The sequence below is a fragment of the Dama dama genome, chromosome 5 (assembly GCF_033118175.1).
Source record: "Dama dama isolate Ldn47 chromosome 5, ASM3311817v1, whole genome shotgun sequence".
Taxonomy (NCBI): Eukaryota; Metazoa; Chordata; class Mammalia; order Artiodactyla; family Cervidae; genus Dama; species Dama dama.
The window spans coordinates 115,316,823-115,340,520 of record NC_083685.1 but is presented as its reverse complement, the minus strand read 5'-3'; the positions used below and the strand labels follow the sequence as shown (position 1 = coordinate 115,340,520).

Below are 23,698 nucleotides of genomic sequence, written 5' to 3'. Positions count from 1 at the left end.
AAGTCCTGCTCCAGCTGTCCATTCCCTCTGGATGTGGCTGGCTCCTTACCTGGGGTGTAAGTGGCTAGCTGGCTGGCGCTCTGGGGAACTCGGGGCAGGGAGGGGCCCAGTGCCCCACCCCCTTCTATTTTGGCTTAGCTAGTGATGCCGCCCCAGAGGTCATCCAAGGGCCGCAGGACCCCTTTGGCCAGCAGAGGGGTTGTCCCAGAGGCCGGGTCACTGAAGCCAGCGGGCTGGGTGGCCCCAGCATTCTCTGCCCCCTTCAAAGGGAGGCTGGCTTTGGTGGGGGCACACACTGGCTTCTATTCAAGGACACTCGGTCACCCTCCCATGTCCCCATCATCTCACAAAGGGGGGACACCTGGGGCAGGAGGCTGAGGAGGGGGAGCCTGTGTGGGCTGGGCAGCAGTAAAGGTCCAAGGGTGTGAGGCAGCGAGGCAGGCCGTTTCCGGTGGCAGGGCCATGGGGTCAGATGACGGGTGTTTGGGAGGATTTCAGTGATGCAGCCTGATATCTGAAGATGCCATCTGATTTCTAACAATGTCTCCAGGGCTTCTGACAACAGAGCCTTGGTTCCCAGTGGTGCCGTTAAGCGCTGCTAAGGCCTGGAGGCATCCTCATGGTGGCTCGGATGCTGTGACGAGAGTTTCCCATGATGCCCGTGGGGCAGCCAATGGCCCCCTACAGTCTCTGAGGACATCCTGGGGTCTCCAGTGGGCTCTCTTGTGCTCTGAAGGGACTCATGTGCAGCTTTGGATTCCTCACTGTCTAGCTCCCACTCTGTGTCCAGTCCATTTTCCAGGGAGGATGGGGGCAAAGAGAAGCCAGAGGCCCTAGGCCCAGCCCAGTCCTATAGGCTATTTTTTACTCATCTCATGACCCTGACTGCTGCCATAGGCCTGGAACTTCTGCTCAGCTGGGGGTTGGGGAGGGGCCTCCTGGGCTCTCAGCGCCAGCTGAGCCTGGGGGTAGAGGGTGTGGGAGGGAGCTGGTCCCCTCCACAGACAGGGTGGCCGGCTAAGCCTGGCGGCCATCTCCCCAACCGTAGGTCTCGGGGGCCGGTCCGTGGTCCTCCGGTTCACACTGCTGTGGACTGCTTGATGCTGTGAAAGCTGACACGCGTCGGGGAGGTGGGGATGGACATGGCGCGAGCCACGCGGGCACGGATTGAGTGCTTGTCCTGCCACCGGTGCCACCTCTTCCGGATGGCAGAGCGGACCTGTGGGCACACAGCAGAGAATAGGGTCTGATCTCGGGTTTCAAACCCCCGCTCCCACCCCCACAAGCAACTATCCAGGGAGCCACCTTGGAACTGCAGCATTGACATCATCACCATCGTTGATTTGTGTATTTGTTAGGACAGTTTTCTCAAGCGTTATGAGGAAGGGGTGCCTTTTTCAAATCCACCCAAAGGTGCCATATGGCCTTTGCCATGAAGAATCTCTACCCTCAACCCACACACATCTGCCCTCAACCTCCTGCCCTAGGGCTCAGCTTCCTGGTTTTCAACAACCCATTTCACAGACTCATTGATGAGACTGGAGTCCCAGCTTCTGGGCTCATTACTGCAGCAGCTGAGTGGCAAGTGGCAGGGACCCTCCCAGAACTCCCAACAACATCCCTGTAGGGGCTGGGAGCTGGGAGGACGGAGCGGGGAGGACGGAGTTGGTGTGTGACAGGCAGGAGGCGGCTACAGACAGCCTCTGGTCCCAGCAGGCCTCCTGCCATCCTGAGTTCTGGGGCCCCGGGTCCTTACCTCGCTGTTGAGGAAGCAGTAGAACACAGACACGAAGAAACCCTGGGGCGGAGGGGAAGGCGGGTCAGGGGGCTGGGGCAGGCGTGGCCTCACCCAGACTCAGAGTTGCCCCCTTTCTGTCCCCAACCTCCCGCCCTTCCAGGCCCCACCTGGGAGAATCCCCACCCGAAGAGGAGCAGGGGACGGGCAGGGGGACGGGCCGGGGCCGGGAGGCTGGGGGAGGGGTGGGTACCTGGAAAGATTCCAGGAAGGAGTTGAAGTAGATGAAGACGACCCGGGAGACCTCGTCCTCCCCGGGGTTCACGAAGAACAGCATGTACGTGATGCCCAGGAGGGGGAGCAGCACCAGAGTGGCCTTCACAGCCTTCCTGAGGGTGAGGGGTGGGAAGGAGGCCCAGAGTCACAGCCCATCCCAGGAAGGAACTCGAGCCTGCCACTTGGTGAACAGGACTGGGTCTGGGGGAGGGTTGTAGCACATCCTTGGAATGTCTGAGACAGGGGCGGAGCTGGGGTTTCAGGAGGGACTCTCAGGCCTGGGGGGAAACCCTGGGTCAGACGTGGGGTCTCTGAAGCCCCCAAGGGGTGTGGGAGGCAGGTGTGGTTACCTGTACTGAATGGTCTCAGAGGTGGTGGATGCCCGGAGTTTGGTCATGAGGATGCGGACGATGTTGAAAAGGAAGATGAAATTGATCTGTAATTTGACACACAGTGGGATGGCCTGGGCAAGGTGTGTGCGAGATGCTGGTGGGAAGGTGGGGGACAGGACAGGGACTCAGCTGTCCTGGGTCTGGCCTCTGCAACCCTGCTGTTCTCCCTCTATCTGCTTGAGCCCAGCACATTCCTGGCCCCGTGACCCCCACCTCTAGGCAGAGGAAAACTTCCAGTCCACTGTAAGTACTGCCTGCCTCTCCCCACTGAGCACCATCCCCCACTGCCCTCCTACCCAGGTTCTTACCAGCAGGACCAAGATCATTGGGCCCTGGTAGATGTAGTCAGTGTACACCCCAGGCCTTTTGCCAAACCAGCACCTAGAAAGCCACAGAAATAAGAGAAGGGTCATCTGGAACCAGTTCAGTAGCATGAGGGAGAAGCAGCGCTGGGCTAGGGAGGAACTGGGGCCAAAAGCCAGGATCTGGGTGTCCCACTTCTAACCCGGGCAGAAGATCAAGATCCCACCACAATGCCTCAGTTATTCCATCTGCAGAATGGACAGCATCCTTTGAGATGTAAAGCTGGAATCGGTCACTGTGGCAGGGAGGGGGATTGTGGAAAAGCCCACTGAATAGAATAGGCATGGGCCTACACATATGGTCCCCACTGTAGCTCTGGCGCGTGCCCAGAAGGGGGGGCCTTGCCCTGTGCCTGTCACACAGTCACTCCCCACCCCAGTAGCTAACACCTGCCACGAGAGGCAGAGTTGCTTTGCATTTTCTTGATGTCACCTCCAGCAAGATCTAGGGAGGTCTGGGGAGTGGGTTGGTGTGGGGCACATTGGAAAGTCCTAGGTCCTTGTGCAGAGATGCTACAGTCTCATCACGAGAGTCCACAGTAGCTAGAAATCATGATGCTTCCATAAACAGGAAACTGAAATCCCTTGACTTTTTCAAGATTGGAGACAAGTTCAAGTTTTCAAAAGGACCAAAGGCAAACTGTCCTGGGGCCAGGTCCAGTCCTTGGCCCTGGGGTCCGCAGGTCTCCCACCTGCATCCCTTCTGATGCAGTGCCAGCATCTTACCACAAGGTGGAGCTCCAGAGACGCTCAGACGGACTTTCCTCCAAGCTCAGCCATCCTTTTGGCTCCAAGATGCGCCCAGATGCACACACTGGTTTTGAAACTGGTCCTTTCTCCCCTGTGCTCACTTGCACACCTTCAGGCACAGGATTTACAATGCTCCTGCTCTGGGACCCAGGTCGCCATCCTGGGAATCACTGTCAGGCCCCCCAGTTCTGTCTGTCAGCTGCCCTCGATGCCCAGCCCAGGCCCCCACCCCATCAGTTACGCAAATACAGAGAGAGCCACAGCCTGGCTGGGCCAGAGTCAGGAAGGATCACCTTGATAAATGTGGGTGTAATTTTCCAGGCTCCTTGTCAGGGTTGGACAGGAACAGCCATGCTGATGGAGGCAGCCTGGAACCCCAGTCAGACAGTGGGTTCCTGAGGACACTTTGACAAAGAAGATTCTGGCACATCCCCTGGCCGCCTCTGTCCACTTTTTCTGCCTCCCTCTTACAGTGGTTCTTAAGTTTAGCTTCATATTAGAGTCTCCTGGGCAGGTTTAAAAAATCCTGGTGCCCAGATCACACTTCAGACCAATGACATCCAACTCTCTGGAGGGCAAGAGTGGCCATCAGTACTTTTCAAAGCTTCCCAGGTGATTCTAATGTGAGCCAAGGCTGAAAACCATGGCACCAGAAGTGGAGTTTTCAGGGGCAACTGGGAACACCTGCTTCTATTTAAACACAGCTCCTCAGGACTTGAAAGATGGAAGGAGTCTCTGAGATTGGATCAGTTTCTATTAAATCCATGGAACCTTTTGCTAAAACATGTCTTTAGTAATAGAAAACATTTATACGCATTTCCTATGTGCCAGACTCCATTCTAAATGCTTGATATATATATTAACTCATGTCATTCCCCTAACAACTCTGAGGGAAGGCACTATTATGAGGATGCCCATTTTGCAGATGAGAAAACTGAGGCAGGAACTACCCCAAGGTCATAAAGCTACCTAATGATGGAGTCACAATTCATAACCTGGGTGGTTTGACTCCAGGGACTTCCAGTAACCTTTAGTCTGTTCTGCTTGTCATGAAAGCCTGAGACAGGTAAAGAGCCTCGACCCACCTGTCCAGCCCCACCTCAGGCAGAGCATTGCTAGGGATCCGCAGATTGAGTCTGACCCCCAGGAGCCTCCCCACGTGGATGAAGAAACTGTGGCCCTGATGGGGAAGGTGACACGGCTGAAGGTCCCTGGGGAGGGTCAGGCTTGGCTGGGCTGGGAACCTGGGCCTTGGGGCTCAGGGGGCCCTGAGGGCAGTGAAGAGGAGGTGACTTACTTCTCATTGTCATAGTACAGCTTCCCAATGGCCCAGGCCACAATGATGGGGAGAGGCACACCTAGGGGAGAGACCAGTGTCACAGGACCTGTCAGTGGAGTCTGGGGGATGCAGACCCGGAGGCCCCCGGCGCAGCCCAGGGCCTAGAGGCAGGCAGGGGTCCCCCAGGTACTCACTGGCTCATCACGCCTCCTTTGAAATATTCCCACTGTCCCTGTCCCCAGGTAGGGACAGAGGGCTGTGTACACACCTCACCACCCTCATCTGGCCTGGGTCTCAGCCCCCAGCGAGCTGGCCCAGGCCTGGGTTGGGGGAGGATGGCCCGATCAGGGCAGGGGGCTGGCCCGCTCACCCCAGCCGATGCAGATAAACATCCACTTGCGCAGCCGGTCCGTGGAGTATGTGAGCACGATGGCTGTGTGCAGGTAGCAGCCCTCGCCGAACATCCAGAAGAAGTTGGTCACGTGGAAGTAGTTGTAGGCGGCTGTCACCAGCCTGCACCAGCCCTGCCGCCCACCCCATCAGAGGTGATGATTAACCGAGGGGTGTGGGGATGCGAGGAAACAGCAGCCCACTCCAGGCAGGATGGGGGCACCCCTGGGATCCACTCTGGCACTGTGGGCTCCAAAGCCTGGTTCCCGTCCCTGCTCTGCCAGGGCCACCCCACCTAGACCCTTCCTCTGACCCTGGGCCTGCCCCCCCGCCCCCAGGACACACCACGTTGCTCTGATGGACTTCGGGGCTCATGGTGAGCTGGACCACGAACCACGTGGCATTGCGCAGGATGAAGGCTGAGATGAGGTTCCAGTGGATGATGTTTCTCAGGCATCGGATGCTCCTGGGGGCAGCAGGGGCGGGTGGGTGACAGGAGGCAAGGGGGGGAGGGAGAAGATGAGGGACCGGCTGCCAGCATCACTCCAGCCCAGATGTATGGAGGGGAAGCTGAGGCTCCGAGCAGGGCAGGCTGGCTGAGTCACACTGGGGGGTGGCAGCAGGGGCTCTCCTGACGTCACAGGCCCCTTCCTAATCGTGGCCTGCCCAGACCTAAGCAGGGGCTTCCCTGATAGCTCAGTTGGTAAAGAATCCGCCTGCAATGAAGGAGACCCTGGTTCAATTCCTGGGTCAGGAAGATCCGCTGGAGAAGGGAAAGGCTACCCACTCCAGTATTCTGGCCTGGAGAATTCCATGAACTGTATAGTCCATGGGGTTGCAAAGAGTCGGACACAACTGAGTGACTTTCACTTCACTTCACTTCACTTCAGACCTGAGCTCTGGAACAGAGCTTGCCACGTGGCCAGTGCTGAGGGGACCAGGGGCTGCTTGCCGACTGGGAATGCCCTTCTCCCATGGGCATCCCTCTCTCCCTGTAGCTCCAGGTTTGAGGCTCAGCCTCCAGCGAGATGCCTCCCTCCGAGCTTTAAGCCCTGATGCTCAGCCCATTCTCACCCCACATTCCTGGCACAGACTCAGCCGGTGCTGCCACCTACATCCTTGGCAGGCGTGCTGGGCTTAGGCAGGTTCAAACCCAAAGTGGGCTCCACCTTCCTGGTCGGCCAAATGAGTGCAAGTAGTCTGGACTCAGTGTGGGGGACACCAGGCGAGCCTGGACTTTGGCCAACCCCCTTCCCCTCCAGTGACCCCAGTCACTGGCAGGGGTATGGAAGTGACGCTACCAGATGCTCCAAGAGACCTGGGACATCTGTATTTGTCACCTTGTCCCATGAAGTGAGGGGGCAGGACTCCCCTTCCCCAGCAGCCCCCCACCCCAAACTGCCTCTTGTTATCTTACTTCTCTGCCCGCTAAAGGCCCAGGGGGCTGGGCAGGGGGCAGTGCCAGGGCCTCCTCACCTGAGCCGCAGAAAGAGGACAAAGGCCACCATGAGGGCCACCAGGGAGACGCAGTGGCCCAGGTAGTTGATGATGACAGCAATGTGATAGTGCACCTTGCTCTTCTTCTGAGATAAGAGAGAGGGGAGGGGCAGAGGTGAGATCCCCGCACCGCTGCACCCCTCACCCATTGGCGGCCAGGACGGCCACCCGCCCTCCCTCGGGTGCCCGTGATGACAACAGTTAGCCCTTCCTGAGCCTGCGTGGCATCAGGCGTGGCCCTAGAGCAGTGCCGTCCCGTCTGAGTCTTGTCTGTCTGTCTGTCCCCAGATCCCACGATCTGTGTGCTGCTCTGGGCTGTGGGGAGAATATCAGTTAATGTGAATCTCCACCTAACAGAGGGTTCCCCACTCCGCGTGCACAAACGCGCGTGCGCAGATCACAGCTGCGTTCTCACACTCACGTTTCCGTTCAGTCTCAACACTTGTGGGTGCAGACCCCAAGCCCCTAGGACTCCTCTCCTCCCATTTCGGAGTTGAGTCACCATCTTCTCCATCACCCCTAAATCCCTCCTGCTGCAATTAAAGCCCGCTCCCATCAGCAACCAGTGGGGAAGGCAGTCGCTGTGGATTAGCGTCCACAGAATCATTTGAAACCTTAACAAAACATCTCTAGGCGCTGTAACTTGCTTCCTGGAGAGGTCTGCTCCGAGTCACTGGGGTCCTCTCTCAGGACCTCAATGTTATTACTTAATTCATTTCATTTACGCCACAGTCCCCTTTCCGATTGACGTACACTCCCTGAGCACTGAAGCCTTCCTGTTTACAGAAGATTTTCACATCTGTCATCCTGTCAAATCCTCAGGGCAATGCTGGGGAAGAACTGGTAGGAGGTCTATATATTATTTTGCAGAAAAACAGGCCTAGAAATACATGGACTTGTTCAAGGTCTCTCAACTTCAAACCACCTCTCACCTTCACACACAGATTGGCAAGGTGTTGAGGCAGCAAATGGGTCCCCACCCATGATGGGGATCCCCACTGGAGGTCCTCAGTGCCCAGTGTCTGCAGACTCCTGACCCTGTGATAGCAAAGACCCCTTTCAGCCTTTTCTAGGTCCCACGAGGAAAGAGGCTAGAAACCAGAGCGTGGCACACAGTGGAGCCCAGGAACGGTGTGTCAAGTGCAGGAAGGAAAAAAATGGATGTTGGAAAGTGAAAGTCGCTCAGTCATGCCCAACTCTTTGCAACCCCAAGGACTATACAGCCCATGGAATTCTCCAGGCCAGAATACTGGAGTGGGTAGCCTTTCCCTTCTCCGGGGGATCTTCCCAACCCAGGGATTGAACCCAGGTCTCCCGCATTGCAGGCAGATTCTTTACTGCCTTTCTGAAGAGGGGATCCCTGTTAACCTCTCCCTCCCTCACCCTTCCCAGGTTCTGGGGTGGGGCCTGGGCATTATGAGGCATAGAAACCAGCAAATACTGAGAAAAAGACGAGCTCAAAGGAAGAGTTCTTCACCCTTTCGAAGCCACCAGAGCTCCTCCTGGCGCTCTCGGGACCCTCTTGTTGGAATTCCAGAATCCATGGGCATCAAAGCTGGTCCCAAGGGATCAAGTCCAGCTGTACCCATTTTCCAGATGAGGAGACTGAGGCCCAAACTACCCCCCACCCACCCAAGGACAAGGGTACCTCTGCAGCAAAATACCTAGCAGGCATCCAAGAAGGGGCGAAGCCCTCCCTCCCTTGCTCTCCCCAGCCCCTTCTGCACTGAAGGAGCGCCCTCACCGAAGAAGGGGCTGGGCAGCTCTGTTCTAGGGGCTGGTTTTCCTTGAAGAGGTTTTCAGGAACATGACAGAAGATCACATTACCAGCTCAGGCCCTGAAGGGCTGAGACCCACCGAGGTGAAAATGGATGGGGGTGGGCAGAGGGTATCCATTGCCATCATAAAAATGTGTGTCAGGCAGGGGGGGGCAGTGCATTTCTGAGTGCCTGGAGGTAGATGCCAAATCCAGAGACTCAGCAGATATGCACATATCCAGGCTGTCTGGAACTGATATTTAATTTCCTTTTATTAAATTTTCCACAAATCCATGCTGCAAAGCCCCTGGGTAAAGACAGCGTCTGTGGAGCCCAGGAAGGGGTGATGCCTCTGTTTCATGTACCACCTGGGGAAGGGGGCAAGCATGTACAGGCAGGCCCTTCACTGCCCCCCAGAGCAGGCTGGGCCAGAGTGCTTTGGCTTGAGGTGGGGTGCATCATTTATTAATCACCTACTGCATGCTGGGCACCATGCCAGGGGCTTTACAGACGTCACTGCTTTTCTTTCTCACAACTGCCCTCTGAGATTGTTCTTCTGTCCCCATTTTTCCAGTTGAAGAGGCTGCATAATTGGCCGCTGGGCCAGCATCAGCATCCAGGTCTCCTTGGCCTTACAGACCCTCCTTTCTGTCCCCGCAGTGTGTTCCTTGGGGGATAAGCATGGACTGCACACAGAGCCACTCTCTTCATCCTGGACTCAGAATTCTCGGGGAGCTTCTACGGGGAGGCTGGGGGCTCATGAGGGGTTTTCTCCACTGAGGCTGAAAGGGGGAGAACTCGGCCAAACCACCTCTGGCTGACTCCTGGAGCTGGGCCTAGGAGGGCCCAGGCTGGGTCTGAGTCCTTCTTCCCACCTGCCACATCAGCCTAATGTGCTGTGAGAAACAGCAAAGCAGTGGGGGCCGGGGGCGGGGTACAGTGCAGAGGGAGCCTGAGAAGACAGCTGGAGAGATGACAGGGTCACCCTGAAAGATGGCCAGCATCACTGGGAGAAATGGCCAGCCATCCCCAAGAGCTAGTCAGTGATACCCCGAGAGGTGTTCAAGTTCACCCAGAGAGAACAGCCAACACCCTAGTGACATCCAGTGGGACTCCAAGAGACCCTGATGACACCCTGAGAGATACCCTCCTGAGAGAAAGCTACCATCAACTGCAGAAGCAGCTGGGATGCCCGAAGGACAGGTGGACACAGCCAGCCCCTGGGGACTTGAGCGATACTCTGTCCTGTCCAGTTTGGGGACCTGAGCCTGGCAGGTACCCTGAGGAGGGTGGCACTGGGTGGAGGCCACTCTGCTGTGCCCGCATGACCAGACTCTCTGCAAGATACACCTGGTCCAGTGTCAGACCTGAACTGATGCCTTTTCAGGATGTGTGACGGGATCTCTCCACTGGGTGCCCACTGCCCCGGCTAAGTACCCTGCCCGCCCTGTCTCCCACCCCTCCTCCCCATTTTGTGGCCCCTCCTCCCCACTGCCGAGGGTCTCCTGAGCTGCTCTCTGACTCCACCCCTGGGCCCTCCAGCCCCTTGCTCCCCAAACGGTGGTCTCCAGACCTGCAACATCAGTATCATCTAGGAGCTCACAGGAATCTTAAGAAAAGCAGTCTGAAGCCCCACCCCAGACCCACTGAGTCAGAATCTTCATTTGAGCCAGAAGTCCAGATGATGCCCACGCTTTTCAGAAGCCCTGGTTGAACCAACGCCCTCTGTGAGCCGTGAACCCCGGCCCACAAGCCTATACCCTCAGAGTCCCTTTCCTGGCCCATCAAAGGCTGCGCCCTCCCAGGATGTGCTGGACTGGGCTCCCGGTGCTCAGCTGAGTGTGGGGGAGGGAAGCAGGGTGTGTGCAAGTGTCAAGAGAGGTGGGGGAGGGGATGTGGACGGGAGAGTTGTCTGGGGCAGTGGTGGGGGGTGGTGGTGTCTGCAGTGGAGGGAGACAAATGTGTGTGTTGCGGGGTGGGGGGCGGCTGCGGGCGGTGCTGGCGTGGGAGGGGGCGGGGTCAGCGCAGGGGCCAGCCCATGCTTGAAGCAAGCTTCCCAAGTGGGGGCTTGTCCCTGGTGGTGATGGCTGTGGGCAGGTCTCAGCCCTGGTCTGGCCTCTGCGCGCCCTCGCAAGTCCCATTTCATAGGCAGTGGTTCTGCGAATCCATTATCTGCAGCTCCCCCGGGGGCGCTGGTGCTTAATTAGGGCTGAGCCCGGCCCAGGGCTGAGAAACCGGCGGCTCCATTTAATTGGCGATTTCTCTCTTCCTCTTTGCAGTAGCTCCAGGAGGGGACGGGAGTCTTGGGAGTGGCAAGGGGTCTGGCGAGGCTGGGGGCGGGCAGAAGGGGATGGCGTTTTCACTAATTAAATTAATTGATTACCCAGAGTGCTAGGCAAAGGGGCCAGCAGGGCCTGCCACGGAAAGGGTGGGCGGGGCAAGCCGGGCGGGGGTGAGCGCTGCCACCAGACAAAGGGGGTGCCCGTGTCACCTATGAACTCATCACCCCCCTCTCCAGGTGAACACTACAACCTTCCCGGAGCGCAGGTGATGAGAGCAAGCGGGTGGCGGATGGATGGAGCGCCCTCTACAGGCCAAGGCTCAGGCGGACACCAGCCTCCCTCCCCTAGGAGGCAGAGATGGTACAGGAGAGTTCTCCCGCCTTTCACACCAGGAAGCTGAGACTTAGTGAGGCTGAGTTACCTGCCCAGGGTCACGCAGCACAGGTATTCAAACCAGAATCCAAATCTCAAAGCTCCTGCCGCCACAGCCTCCTGCGGTTCCCCTATACTGCCAAAGAGGGGCGTGATGAGAAGCTGGCGCTCCCTAATTCTCCGTCTCCCCTGAACCCACTGGTGGAGAGAGCCAGAGGCTGAGTCCTGGCAGAAGGGATGGGGGCCGCAGGATGGAGAGAAGGAAAGGCTGAGGGCGCTGACCTCTGCCCCTGAGTCTTTGAAGGGTGCTGGGAACAAGGGAGTTGCTGGGGGTCCCCCATCAGCCAACTAGAAGGAAGGGGCTTAAATAAGAGGAGAGATTTGGGGGACTGTGGGTGTTCATTGGACTGAGGCTGAAGCTGAAACTCCAATACTTTGGCGACCTCATGTGAAGAGTTGACTCATTGGAAAAGACCCTGATGCTGGGAGGGATTGGGGGCAGGAGGAGAACGGGACGACAGAGGATGAGATGGCTGGATGGCATCACCAACTTGATGGACATGAGTTTGGGTAAACTCTGGGAGTTGGTGATGGACAGGGAGGCCTGACGTGCTGCAAGTCACGGGGTCGCAAAGAGTCGGACACGACTGAGTGACTGAACTGAACTGAATTGAACTGAATGTCCTCTGACATTCAGGAAGCTCCCATGCAGGGGACAGAGCGGGAGGCTGAAAGCAGCGGTGGCGTCTCCAGCTTTGCAGACTCCAAGAAGGGGACAGATGCCAGCTCCTCTTGGGTGGGAGAAGGTTGCCTGTCCTCAGGCAGGAGGCTGGTGACCTGACCTTGGAGACACTTGGTTAGCAGACCCAGTGTGTGTGTGTGTGTGTGTGCGCGCGCGCGCGCGTGCACATGCATGCGCGCCAAGTCGCTTCAGTCATGTCTGACTCTTTGTGATCCCGTGGACTGTAGCCCACCAGGCTCCTCTGTCCATGGGATTTCCCAGGCAAGAATACTGTGGTGGGTTGCCATGCCCTCCTCCAGGGGATCTTCCTGACCCAGGGATCGAACCCGAGTCTCCTGAGGCTCCTGCGCTGCAGGTGGGTTCTCTACCGCAGAGCCAGCAGGGAAGCCCACAGGACAATTAAAGCGCGGGGCGGTACTGCATGGAGTACTGTGGAGCTGCATGCAGCCTGGTACTGAGCCCGTGTACCACAACTACCAAAGCCTGTGCGCCCTAGAGCCTGCGCTCTGCAAGAAAAAAGTAGCCCCAGCACACCGCAACTAGAAAAAAAGCCTGCTAAGCAACGAAGATCCAGAGCGGCCAAAAATAAATAAACTTTAAAAGTTATTCAAAAAAGATGGGATGGGGGGTCCACAGGTCTCTTTCAATTTAGATCATTTAGGCACTGGAATTCTCCAAACTGCCTAGACCAGCCCCTCTCTTCCACACCAGTAGCCTGGGATCTTTGGACAACTTGGGGGCATCTTCCATCTGCCCTTTGCTCACTTCTTCTTCTAGCTCCATGACCCCCCACCTTCCTCAGCATCCACTGAAGGATGAAGATGCAGGTGAGGGGGTCAGGGCTCAGAGGTAGCAGCAACACCAGGACAACAGACATACCTGTGTGTCTGCCAAACGTCACCCTTGAAAGATTATTCATTGCAGCGCTGTTTGTCATAACCAAAGACTGAGAACAAAGACGGGTTAAATAAGCTATCTGTACATCTGTACAGTGTGATATTATGCAAATGTGAAAAAAAGAATGAAGACGCTCTTTAGGCACTTCATACGGAACAATCACCAAGATGGATGATTATGTGAAAAAAGCAAGGTGTCGAACATGTATAATCTACAACGTTTGGGTGGAAAACGCACAAAAAAAGAATAAATATACATAATTGCATGTCTGTGAAGAGACTGCCTCTGAAAGAATACTTAAGAAACTGGCAAAATGGTTACCGCTGGGTGGGGTAGAGGGAACCCAGTGACTGGGCCACGGCTGGGAGGGAGACTTTTATGTTTTCCCATTTGTATCTTTTGAATTTTGTATTAAGTGTGAGCAGCATCTTTCTCAAAAACATTTAAATATTGAAAAGGCTCTTCAAGGGCTTTTTCCAAGTCCATGGCTCCCCCCACCCCCATCCTGGATCCTGAGGCAGGACCCTGGCCCGACCTGGATGTATCGCTCGGGTGGGTGGGGGAGAACACGAATGAGAACCGGCTCCAATGAGGAAGGAAGGAACAGAGACTCAACCCACCGCTGTCAGACCCCACCCGCTGCCCTCTAGGCTCACCCTCCCTCGGGCATGCCCGCTCACGGCTGGCCTAGATCTGGCTCCCCAGTTGGCTTCTCTCCGCAGGGCACAGACACCAGCCTCTGGCTCCCCACCCCGATGGGCGGTGTGGGGGGCCCAGGCCTCAGTGGGCAGCTGGCTTGGAGCCTCACCTCCTCGCTGAGTATCTCTTGGCACTCGGAGTAGTTCACGCGGGCGGCCCATGTGCCATTGGCCAGGCACTCCCGGTAGCCGTTGTCTGGAAAAAGAAAAGCGAGTCAGAATGACCCCAGGCTCCTCTCCCAAAGAGGAGTAACCCGAGCATCATCTACCTGCCATTTGTATGTCCATCTACCCATCCATCTGGGGCAGCCCAGGAGCCAGCTTGCTGGGGGGCCCTAGGATGACGCTGGGGAGGGGGCTTTCTTATTATTTCCATCTTCCTGCCTCTTTCTGCCACTGGCCCCCAACAGAGGTACAGTGGCGACCCCAAAGCCTGCTCATGGGGCCACGGCTGGGCCCACCCACACTGGCAAGATCACGCCCATGGGACTGGCCCAGGGGCAGAGGCCTGACTGGCTACTGGGCTGTCTCCTCGCAGGCCCCAGTGTGAGGCAGATTACACGGTGGGTGCCCTTCTGAGAAGTCTCCCATTTTGGGGGCAGCAAAGCTGAAGGGTGAGTCCTGATAACTCAGTTCTCGCTCATGAGGCCGGGTGTGATGCGGAGGGGTGTGGTGACGGCTCGCGTGGCACGGTGTGCTGACAGGCTCCGTGGGGCAGGACTCACCGTGGTAAGGTACCCCCGGGGGGTCCTCACATGGCAGGCTTTTACAGGGCGTGGGGCTCACGGGGCAGGGATAGGGAAGGTCTCCAGGACGCATTCCCCTATAGCAGGCCTTATGTTGGAGAGTCGCATGGTGGGAGCATTGCATGGTGGAGAGAAAATGACAGGTGGCCGGAGATGAGGGATGTGCTGGGGGATGTCATGGGAATGGGTCGCACATAGCAAGTATTTTATTATTAAGATCTGCTCGAACTGGCTCCCAGTCTGGCACTTGGGAAAGAAGACAGGAGAGTGGCCCGGGGAGAGGCAAAAGGTCCAGGCTACCGCCAGCCTGGAAGCCAGAATGGGTCACTTCCGAAGGACATGGGGAATTGCCTGAGGTCTAAACAGAGGCTGGCTAAAGGGCTCTGGGACACTCTCCTTCCTGCCCGCTCTCTGGGGACACGGGGGCCCTGAAGCCCAGGTGGGAGGGGTCCAAGGGACATTCACATCTTGACCTTTTTCTCCTTTGCCTGCAGAGGTCGCTCTGCCCCACTCTGGACCCCTCTTAGGCATTGGTGGCTCTAAATATATTTTCTTGAGTGAATTCTGGCCCTGACTCCAGGCAGCGCTGGCTGGAAGAGCCATGAGCCATTTCCACCAGAGCGCCTCCCCTCTGGAGGCCTCTCCATGGCTCACACTGACCTGCATGTCACATCTCCACCCCAGCAGGGCTGGCGGAGGGTGGGGGAAGCTGCTGGGATCCCAGGCCCCAAGCCTGGAGCCCTGCAGGGGCAGAGGACTCCATAGGAGGCAGATGGGGGCCCCTGCTGCATGAGTGACATCAGTCAGGTGGCCTCCCGGGACCCTCTCCTCATGTGCAAGAGGGAGGGCCACATCAGCAGATCCCCAGGGTGCCTTACAGCCCAGACGTGCCTCTGCAGGCAGCACCAGGCAAGAGAGAATGGGGGGTGTGTTTGGGGGGTGGGGCTGGGGTTTGCTGCTGCTTGCCTGGGAGCGGAAACCTCCGCCTGGCTCTCCCTCCTCTCTAAACCCCGCTCCTCGGCCCTTCTGCTCAGAGGCTGCTCGTCTACAGCACCAGCGGGGAAATGAGGCTAAATGGATTTTTAAAGCTCTGCTCAGCTTCCCTGCCATTGGACCCAAGTCCCGGCAGAGCTGAGCCCTTGGGCAGAGTTGAAAATGCTGCTCATTCTCTCCTAATTGCTAAATGAGAGAGAAGCTAGCAGAGGGCTGAGGGCTCCATGGCTGTGGTTTCAGGGAGGTTTGGGGGGAGGCAAGAAAGCTGGGGAATCCTATGTGTCTGTGGTGGATGGGAGGTGCCTGGGACCAGAGGCTGTTCCCAGATGTCTGCAAATAAAGGGACTTGGTGCTAGAGAATCTGGTGGGAAGGAGCATGAGGGAAGGGGAGGGGGCGTTGCCTTAAGGGAGGCAGCACACTATAGTGTTAAGAGCTAGTCACCCAGACAGGGCTTCCCAGGTGGTGCTAGTGGTAAAGAACCCGCCTGCCGATGCAGGAGATGTAAGACACGTGAGTTCAATACTGGGGTCAGGAAGATCCTCTGGAGGAGGGCATGGCAACCCACTCCAGTGTTCTTGCCTGGGAAATCCCATGGACAGAGGAGCCTGCTGGGCTATAGTCCATAGGATCGCACAGAGTTGGGCATGACTGTGGTGATTTAGGACAGCACCCAGATAGCCTGGGTTCAAATCCTGGCAGCACCCTTTACTAGCTCTGTGACCTCAGTCGAGTCCTTCAGTCTCTCCGCTTCCTTGTCTGCAAGATAGGAATGATCTTAACAAGAGTTCCTGCTCAGTGGTTGAGGGGCATTTTTAGTTGACACATACAGGGTATGTGGAGCTCTACTTGGCACGTGGTGTGAGCTGTTACTTTTATTATTATTGTCTTGGAGCTATATTTATACAACCTTACATAAGATTCAGAATATGTCACTTGTCACTATCAAAGGAGGAACAGGTCCAGGAGGCACCCCCTTGCCTCAAGCCCCCCCTTTTGAATCCTGCAGGTGGGGCAGGAGCCTGGAGTCCCTCCCAGGCCGGATCATCCGGAGGGAGCAGGCTCTGGTGGGAAGTGAGGTGATCCCGCAAGAAAACAGGCCCAACAGGCAGCATGAAGTTTCCAGGAAGGATGCGACCTCCTTGTCTTTAATTGCTGAGCTGAGCAGTCCTCCTAGAGAATCATGGGAAAATTGATATTTTTGGAAATATTTCCCATCCCTTTCAAGATCAGATGCAGCGGGAAGGAGGGCATTCTGGAGAAGGCCTAGACGTCCTGGCAGCACTTCCTCAGTAAACAAATTAATTGGTGCCTAATGATTAGGTACTAATCTGGGTTCCCAGTCACCCCTGATTACTCGGCGTTTCTCATCATTGTGACAGAGGAGGCACCTGGAAAGGGGAGTCTCCTAGCCCTGCCCCCACCTCAAGGGACCGTCACCTCCTCCCGCTCTTCTCCTGGGAGCACCGACGGAAAAGCAAAGGAGAGAACACTTCACCCAAAACTCCCACCCATCCTGCAGGTGGAGAAACTGAGGCTCCGGGCAGGGCCAGTTGCAGAGGGCTCCTTAACCAGTTGTGGGTGGAATTGGGACTAGAACCCAGGACTCCAGGCTTCCACTCAACGGCAGGGCTGACAAATCAAGTAGCATGTATCTAGGCACCAAAGGTGGATTCGGAGGGGGTGTCAAGTTGTCCTTGGGGACAAAAGTGGGGGCAGTTCATGGGGAGTGGCCAGGGCTGGCTACAAAGGTAGGTCGTGCAGTAGCCACAGAGAATGGACTTGACCTTGGGGGCAACGGGGAACCACAGAAAGGCTGACTCCGAGCAAGGGTGTGACAGGCTCAGATTAGGAACTAGGACTGGAGAGTGAGGTACCTTGAACCAGGGCAGTGGTTGGGGATGGAAGGCAGGGAGGCTCAGACGTGAGAATCACTTTGGAGGTGGAGCTGACAGGGCCTGGAGCTGTCATGAGCGGGGATGCAGGGCTCCTTCTGGAAGTAGCCCCCCACCCCCCAACATACACCAGCCTTAATGCTGCCTCCCTCCAGGGAGCTCCCGGGCCGGGCACCCGGCCGGGGGAGTGGAGGAGCAGGAGGACCCTGCTTTCCCATCTCCAGTGCCACCTCTGAGCTTTTCGACCTTGGGCGATTTCAGCCTCACTGCCTCCATTTCTGAATGGTAACAGGGGTCCAACTAAGTTGGAGGTTGACAGCATGAGCACCCAATACTTTTCTTCAGGTCTTTCGGGGTGGGGTTGCAGACACACAAGGCGGCATGGTCTGGTTGTTCCAGCCTCCTGCCCAGTCCCAACACCTCCCCAGGGCCCTGCCCACCCCTCCTTGACTGTGGCCTCTAACCCTAGCCCCCTTCAACCAGCTGGTAAAAGAGGGGAGGGGCAGGAGAAGGAAACTGAGAGTTTTGAGCTGGACAAAGTCTTAAGAAGCCATGTTGTCCAGCCCTCTCCATCCTCAGATGAGAGGCCAGAGGACCATAAAAGAGGGGGAAAAATGTGCTAAAGTTCACACAATTATCTGGTGTCTGAGGTCACCTTCTGTCCCCTCTTCGGACTCTAAGCTCAGGCCCACCAGACCCCAAAGGCTCACCCAGGGAGCCCCCCTCTCCCTCAGACAGGTCAGGGCCCCTGGCCTGCAGCTGTTGCTCTCTTGATAAGCAGGAGCTGTGAGTCATTGACAGGGGAGAGCAAATTAATTCTGAGGGTGACAGGTGGCATAGCAAGAAGCTGCAAAGCCTGGAGGGGAGGCTCAGGGCCCAAGGGGAGCAGGGTGTTTATGTGAGGATCAAGTATCTGAACAAGCCCTGCCCGGGTCAGTTCTCCTCTGTCCCCACCCCACTTGTGGGGGCCTACCTGCAAGGACAAGACCCCTGCCTGTGGATCTAAAACCCTGAGTCCCCTACCTCGTGGCTGGAGGACACTGGGTAGGCCTGGGAACTTCTCTGAGCAAAGTTGGGGCTACTCTGATGACCGCTGCCCTAACTCACGGCTCATGCCAACATTAACCCAGTAGGTCAACTGCAGAAGAAAGTGTCAGACAGAACTGGATGCAAATTCTAGCTTCACCTGTTACCAGGTGGTGATCTTGGGCAACTTCCCTGACCTCTCTGAACCTCGGAGGCCTTAATTATATAACATAGTTACATGTAGCATCTTCCAGGGTATTGCTGAGTGTCAGCAGTAAATAGCAGAGTGCCCGGGAAAGCACAGAGCTGGCCTTTGGTCAATGGCAGCTGTACCCATGAATGGTATCGGTATTATTATTGTCACTGTCAGTATTATTTTCCCCACCTCCAACAAGCCCCCAGTTCTCTGCATCCTGTCCCACCTCCCAGGAGATGGTCTACCTTTCTCAGGCTTCCTTACTTGTGGTGTTGTAGCGGACACCGTAGAAATAAGCGGGGCAGGGTCGAACCACCAGCTGCCCTGCAGGACTCTGAGGCCAGCAGGTACCAATAAGGTCCACGGAAGCATTGCACTGCAGTCCTGGAGGCAGAGACAGCTGGTGAGACAAAGCAACATCCCCACTCCAGTGTCCCCCCAACTGGTCCACATTCATACACCAACTAAGGACAGGACAGCAAAGACCCCAATGTAGAGATGAGCTCTTTTTCTGCAGAGGAGATACCAAGGGAAGGAATCTGAATTTGATGCTATGGTGCTAGGGAGCCAATGTTGGTTCCAGAGCAGAGGAGGGACAGAGACACTGGGGTGGTGTTAAAGCTGAGGTCCTGGCTGGCATTTAGAGGAAGGCTGGACATGCTCCAGGTCCCCTGCTCTGTAGTCTGAGGACACTTCTCTTGGCCCTGCATTTGGTGTAGACTGGAGCGCCTAGAATTCACAGCCTGGAAGAAACCCAGCCAATCCCTGACTCAGTCCCCTCACACACCTCTAGAACCAAACCACATCTGCTCTGAACCTGTAGGAATCAGTTAAAAGACGTTGGCCCACCTTCCAGCTCACCTGATAACCACAATCACTGAACATCTGTGCTCTAATCTGTGCTAGAAAAGGACCTAGGAAAGGGCTGGCTGAGAGGGATCATGGAGAAAAAAGGGAGAGAGACACTATGTGGGGAATTACTGAACTAGTAATCCGGAACCCAGGCTTCAGATGGGGCTCTGCTACTCATTTGCTGTGTGAGCGTAGGCAAGTCACTTGCAGCCTCTGGGCCTTAGTGTCTCTTATCAATAATGAGGTAGTTGGATCTGATCAGAAATTCTTAATCTCAGTCCACTGGAAATTTTACAGGTTCTTACAGACTTTGAAATTTAATGAAAAATTTGTTCTATACATGCATTTTAATTGGGAAAAGGACCATGGCTTTCATTAGATTCTCAAAGGGAGTCTGACTCTAAAAAGGATGTAAACAACTGGACCAGAAAGAGGATGTCAAAATCCCCTTCCAAATGTTTGCCCTTAATTAAGAATTAAGAGCTTTTGGAGTCGTGTGTGTGTGTGCACGCACGCGCACACTGGAGCAGAGTGGAAGTCATAGTAACACTTCTGGAGGGCAGGGGGCTTTTGGTCTCCAGCAGGTGGGGGCTGGGCTGAGGACAGCCCTGGCCCCCCTCCTGATGCTGCCGCTTCCTTCTCCCCCTTTCCAGGCCCCTCTCCTCTCAAGGCTGGCACACCAGTCCTATGGAAGCCCAGTGTGTCCATCACGATGGGAGTGGGGTTAGTAACTCAAGACTGGCCTTAGAATGTACAGACAAGCCAGGGAGAAACACGAACCAGTGAAGGGGCAGCATTATCAGTGCCTGCACTGCAGCTGCATCAGCAGCTGCCAAGCCCTAGAGGGGCCCGCCTGCCATCCCCTCCCCAGCCAAGCCCGTGCCCAGGCTCTCAGGAAACAGCACTGGTTAGACTGGCGTCTCTTCCCTGCTGAATGCAACACAGTGCTGGGCAACCCTTGTACCAAATGCTGGTTTTTCTTTCTAATCAAAGCTATTCATAGGGTGTGTGGGCAAGTCCAGACTCAAGGGACAGAGGCCTCGAGGCCAAGTGTTTTAAATGAAAGAGAAAGAAATCGGAATTGGGGCTTCATGGACACAAGGAGACGGCTAGCCAGGCAGTGGAGGTGGGTCAAGCCCTGGCGCTGTGCCGCCATGGTGCCTCCATGAGTGGCATCACAGAGAGGTGCTGGGGGTAGGGGACTGAGGAAAGCAGGTTGAAATTTTAACCTGCCTCGGGCCCTGCGGATAGAGCTGAGCCCAGAGAAGGGGAGAAGCCACAGGTGTGTGGCTGTGGGGAGGCAGGGACAACATTATGGACCGTGCTCTGTTTTTTTCAAAGCCCTTCTTCATGTATTTTGTTTGCTCCTCACCCACCCTGCAATGTCATTATCCCCCCCTGTCTAAAAATTTACAGGTTTGTTATTCCCTTTTTACAGATGAGAAAACTGAGGCCCAGGGAAGTTAAGTGACTTGCCCAAGGTCACGAGCCAATGAATGAAAGAACCAAGCCTCATCACCAGGTATTTTGGACTCTAAATCGAGTACTCTTTCTATTATACCACACTGCGTGCCAATCTGGGGGGTGGGACAATCGAGGAGGCAGTAGGGAAAGAAGCAGTATTTACTGAGAGCTAAGTGAGTTCCAGGCACCTGCCGAGTGCTTCACATCTACCTGTATATCTACAAGGGCTTCCCTGATGGCTCAGACGGTAAAGAATCTGCCTGCAACACAGAAGACCTGGATTCAACCCCTGGGTTTGAAAGATCTCCCTGAGAAAGGAATGACTACCCACTCCAGTGTTCTTGCCTGGAGAATTTCATGGACAGAAGAGCCTGGTGGGCTACAGTCCATGGGGTTGCAAAAAGTCTGACATCATTGAGCGACTAACACTTTGACTTTTCATATATCTACATATACCTATATCTGACTTAATAACCTTCCTCAATAGATGGTTCATTCACTCACACATTCACAGTTTAGGCTCTGGGAGCATTAAATGGAATGTCACGTGTGGCACCTGGGACTTGCCTAAGGCACACTCTCAGTGTAGCACCTGCTTTTTCTCCCCGACCTCTCTCTCTCTCCGGCCCTGGACAGTCCCCCAGCACCCCTTCAACACAGGTTAGATCACGACTGGGCACCAGCCACAGCCAAGACCAGCCCAGAGCCAAGGCAGAAGCCTACTGCTCAGCTGATGGCCCTCCTGGTCTCTAGGACCAGGTCCCAGCCAAAGCCCAGAGGCCTGACTCCGCCCACAGCTAGTCGGGGAGATGCGAGTGGGAGGGGCCAAGGGAGAAGCCTTTTGCCCCTAGTCTTCCGTACAGATTAGGATTCCACAGCACCTAATATGGGTCTCACACCAACTGCCATCGTGGGTGCTCATTCTCCCCATTTTACAGATAAGAAAACTGACGCCCAGCATATTGTTTATCCTTAGTCACACAGACACTAAGAGGCAGAGGTGGGCTCTTCCCACTGCACCACAGCGGTCCCCAGGCTGGGCAATGGGCTCCCACAGCATTTGGTTACGCCCGTCCGTGTGCCTTGGGTTCCTCCGCTGTCTCCCTCCCTCCCTCATCCTGCGAAGCTCACAAAAGCCTGCACGGAGCTGGCACGGGGGGTAACATTGCAGCAGACGTGACCTTTACATTAACAGCCCAGAAAATCCTTCAGGGAATGAACGTCTGTGTGCGAGACGGGGAGAAAGGGAGAGAGGCAGCGAGAATGAAGAAGAGAAACCAAATGCAAGGGGCCAGGAGACGATGTTGCCCCTACCTCCGGAATAAAAGGCCCCGCTAGCTGGCCTGGGGTCCGGGCGGGGGTTGGGGGTGGGGTTGGCGGGGGGCGGGTGAGGGTTGGGTGGGCGGGGCCTGGGGGAAGGCGGAACCAAACAGGGGTGTGGCTAGAAGCACAGGGCCAATCAGGAGCGGCGACCAGCTCTGACTCCCAAATACAGGCCAGAAAGTTCAAAGCCCGGGTTGGCCCCTTGATTTTAGGGAGCGGATGGAGAAGGGAGAGGTAGAGAGCGAAAAGAGAAAGGAAGGAAGAGAGCTAGGGATCCAGAGATCGAGGGACGGGAGAGGGCTGCAACCTCTGAAGGGGAAGGGTGTGCAGGATTTGAGGGGCTGGGGGAAAAAACCTTTGTCAAATACTGCTTCCTTGTGGCTCAGCTGATAAAGAATCCTCCCGCAATGCGGGAGACCTGGGTTCGATCCCTGGGTTTGGAAAGATCCCCTGGAGAAGGGCAATGTGAAAGGCACTGATGAAATTCATACCACCCATTCAATTCACTTCATCACTTTGAGAAGAATAGCGCGTGGGGTGGGAGGGAAGGGGGGGAAGAAGTGCAGAAGGAGAGGGTGAGAGAGGAAACAGGAGACAAGACACTGAGAATAAAACAGAGAGAAGCAGACAGAAAGTCAGCAGAACAAGGTAAAGAGAAAAATAATTCCAGAGGTGTGGGGGTGGGGAGGACCTGGATCTTCTAGTTGGGAAGGGGAGAAGGAAGGAAAGGAAGTCCTGGTGTCAGCATGGGGGCTATAAGGACCTCAAGGTCAGGGCTGTTGGACTGTGATTACTGGAACAATATCCATCCCCTACAAGTCCTACTGGGCTTTGCTGGTGGCTCAGACAATAAAGAATCTGCTTGCAGTGCAGGAGACCCAGGTTCAATCCCCGGGTCAGGAAGATTCCCTGAGAAAGGAATGGCTACTCACTCCAGTATTCTTGCATGAAGAATTCTATGGACAGAGGAGCCTGGCAGGGTTACAGTCCATGAGGCCCCAAAGAGTAAGACACGATGGAGACTTCAGGAAGCACAGGTCCCACTGGTACAAATGCCCAATCTCTCCTGCACTCCTGGGGGATATTTTCCCACTTTAATATCATAGTTCTGGGGTGAGAAACAGTTTGGACCAGAGTAAACCAGCCTTGCAAATAGCCAAGCAGAATTACTAGTCAGCAGCATGAAGCCTGAGTTACTTTTAGGAGCCAACTCCTCCCCACTTCAACCCATCCCATGGAGCCCCTCCAGGTCCATAAGGTAATGGATGGGGAGGAATAAAGACTTTATTCTTTATTCACAAGTTTTTACTGACCACCTAAAAAACACTGTAGGAGCTGGGGATCCAGTGTCTGTTCTAGGAGCTGGGATACAGTAATGAATAAAATAAATACCCTTCCATCAGTCTATGGGGTTGGAGGGTGGGATTGTGTGTACATACAGATGCAGAGTGGGGCTTCTCTGGTGGCTCAATGGTAAAGAATCCGCCTGCCAGTGCAGGAGACCTGGGTTCGATTCCTGGGTCGGGAAGATTCCCTGGACAAGGAGATGGCTACCCACTCCAGTATTCTTGCCTGGGAAATGCCATGGACAGAGGAGCCTGGCAGGCTGTAGTCCCTGGGGTCTCAAAGAGTCAGACATGACTTAGGGACTCAACAACAACAACAATAGACATAAACAGATAAAGACTGACAGGAGGGGAGTTTCCTGGTGGTTGAGTGGTTAGGATTCAATACTTTCACTGCAGGGTCCAGGGTTCAGTCTCTGGTCAGGGAACT

The 23,698-nt window shown here is 55.7% G+C and overlaps 1 protein-coding gene across 1 annotated transcript in view; it reads right to left on the bottom strand.

Moving 5' to 3' along the window:
* Positions 1 to 1,011: 1,011 nt before the first annotated feature.
* CRHR1 (corticotropin releasing hormone receptor 1) overlaps positions 1,012 to 23,698 on the bottom strand; it is a 52,370-nt gene continuing 29,683 nt past the window's right edge. Inside the window, exons 3-13 of the mRNA XM_061140775.1 lie at positions 18,548 to 18,667; positions 13,540 to 13,625; positions 6,661 to 6,767; positions 5,530 to 5,650; positions 5,165 to 5,318; positions 4,813 to 4,873; positions 2,712 to 2,784; positions 2,362 to 2,447; positions 1,989 to 2,124; positions 1,757 to 1,798; positions 1,012 to 1,219 (exon numbers count right to left, since the gene is read on the bottom strand). Of these exons, the coding sequence (XP_060996758.1) occupies positions 1,079 to 1,219; positions 1,757 to 1,798; positions 1,989 to 2,124; positions 2,362 to 2,447; positions 2,712 to 2,784; positions 4,813 to 4,873; positions 5,165 to 5,318; positions 5,530 to 5,650; positions 6,661 to 6,767; positions 13,540 to 13,625; positions 18,548 to 18,667 (1,127 nt within the window). The 3' untranslated portion in view covers positions 1,012 to 1,078. The remainder of the gene's footprint in view (positions 1,220 to 1,756; positions 1,799 to 1,988; positions 2,125 to 2,361; positions 2,448 to 2,711; positions 2,785 to 4,812; positions 4,874 to 5,164; positions 5,319 to 5,529; positions 5,651 to 6,660; positions 6,768 to 13,539; positions 13,626 to 18,547; positions 18,668 to 23,698) is intronic.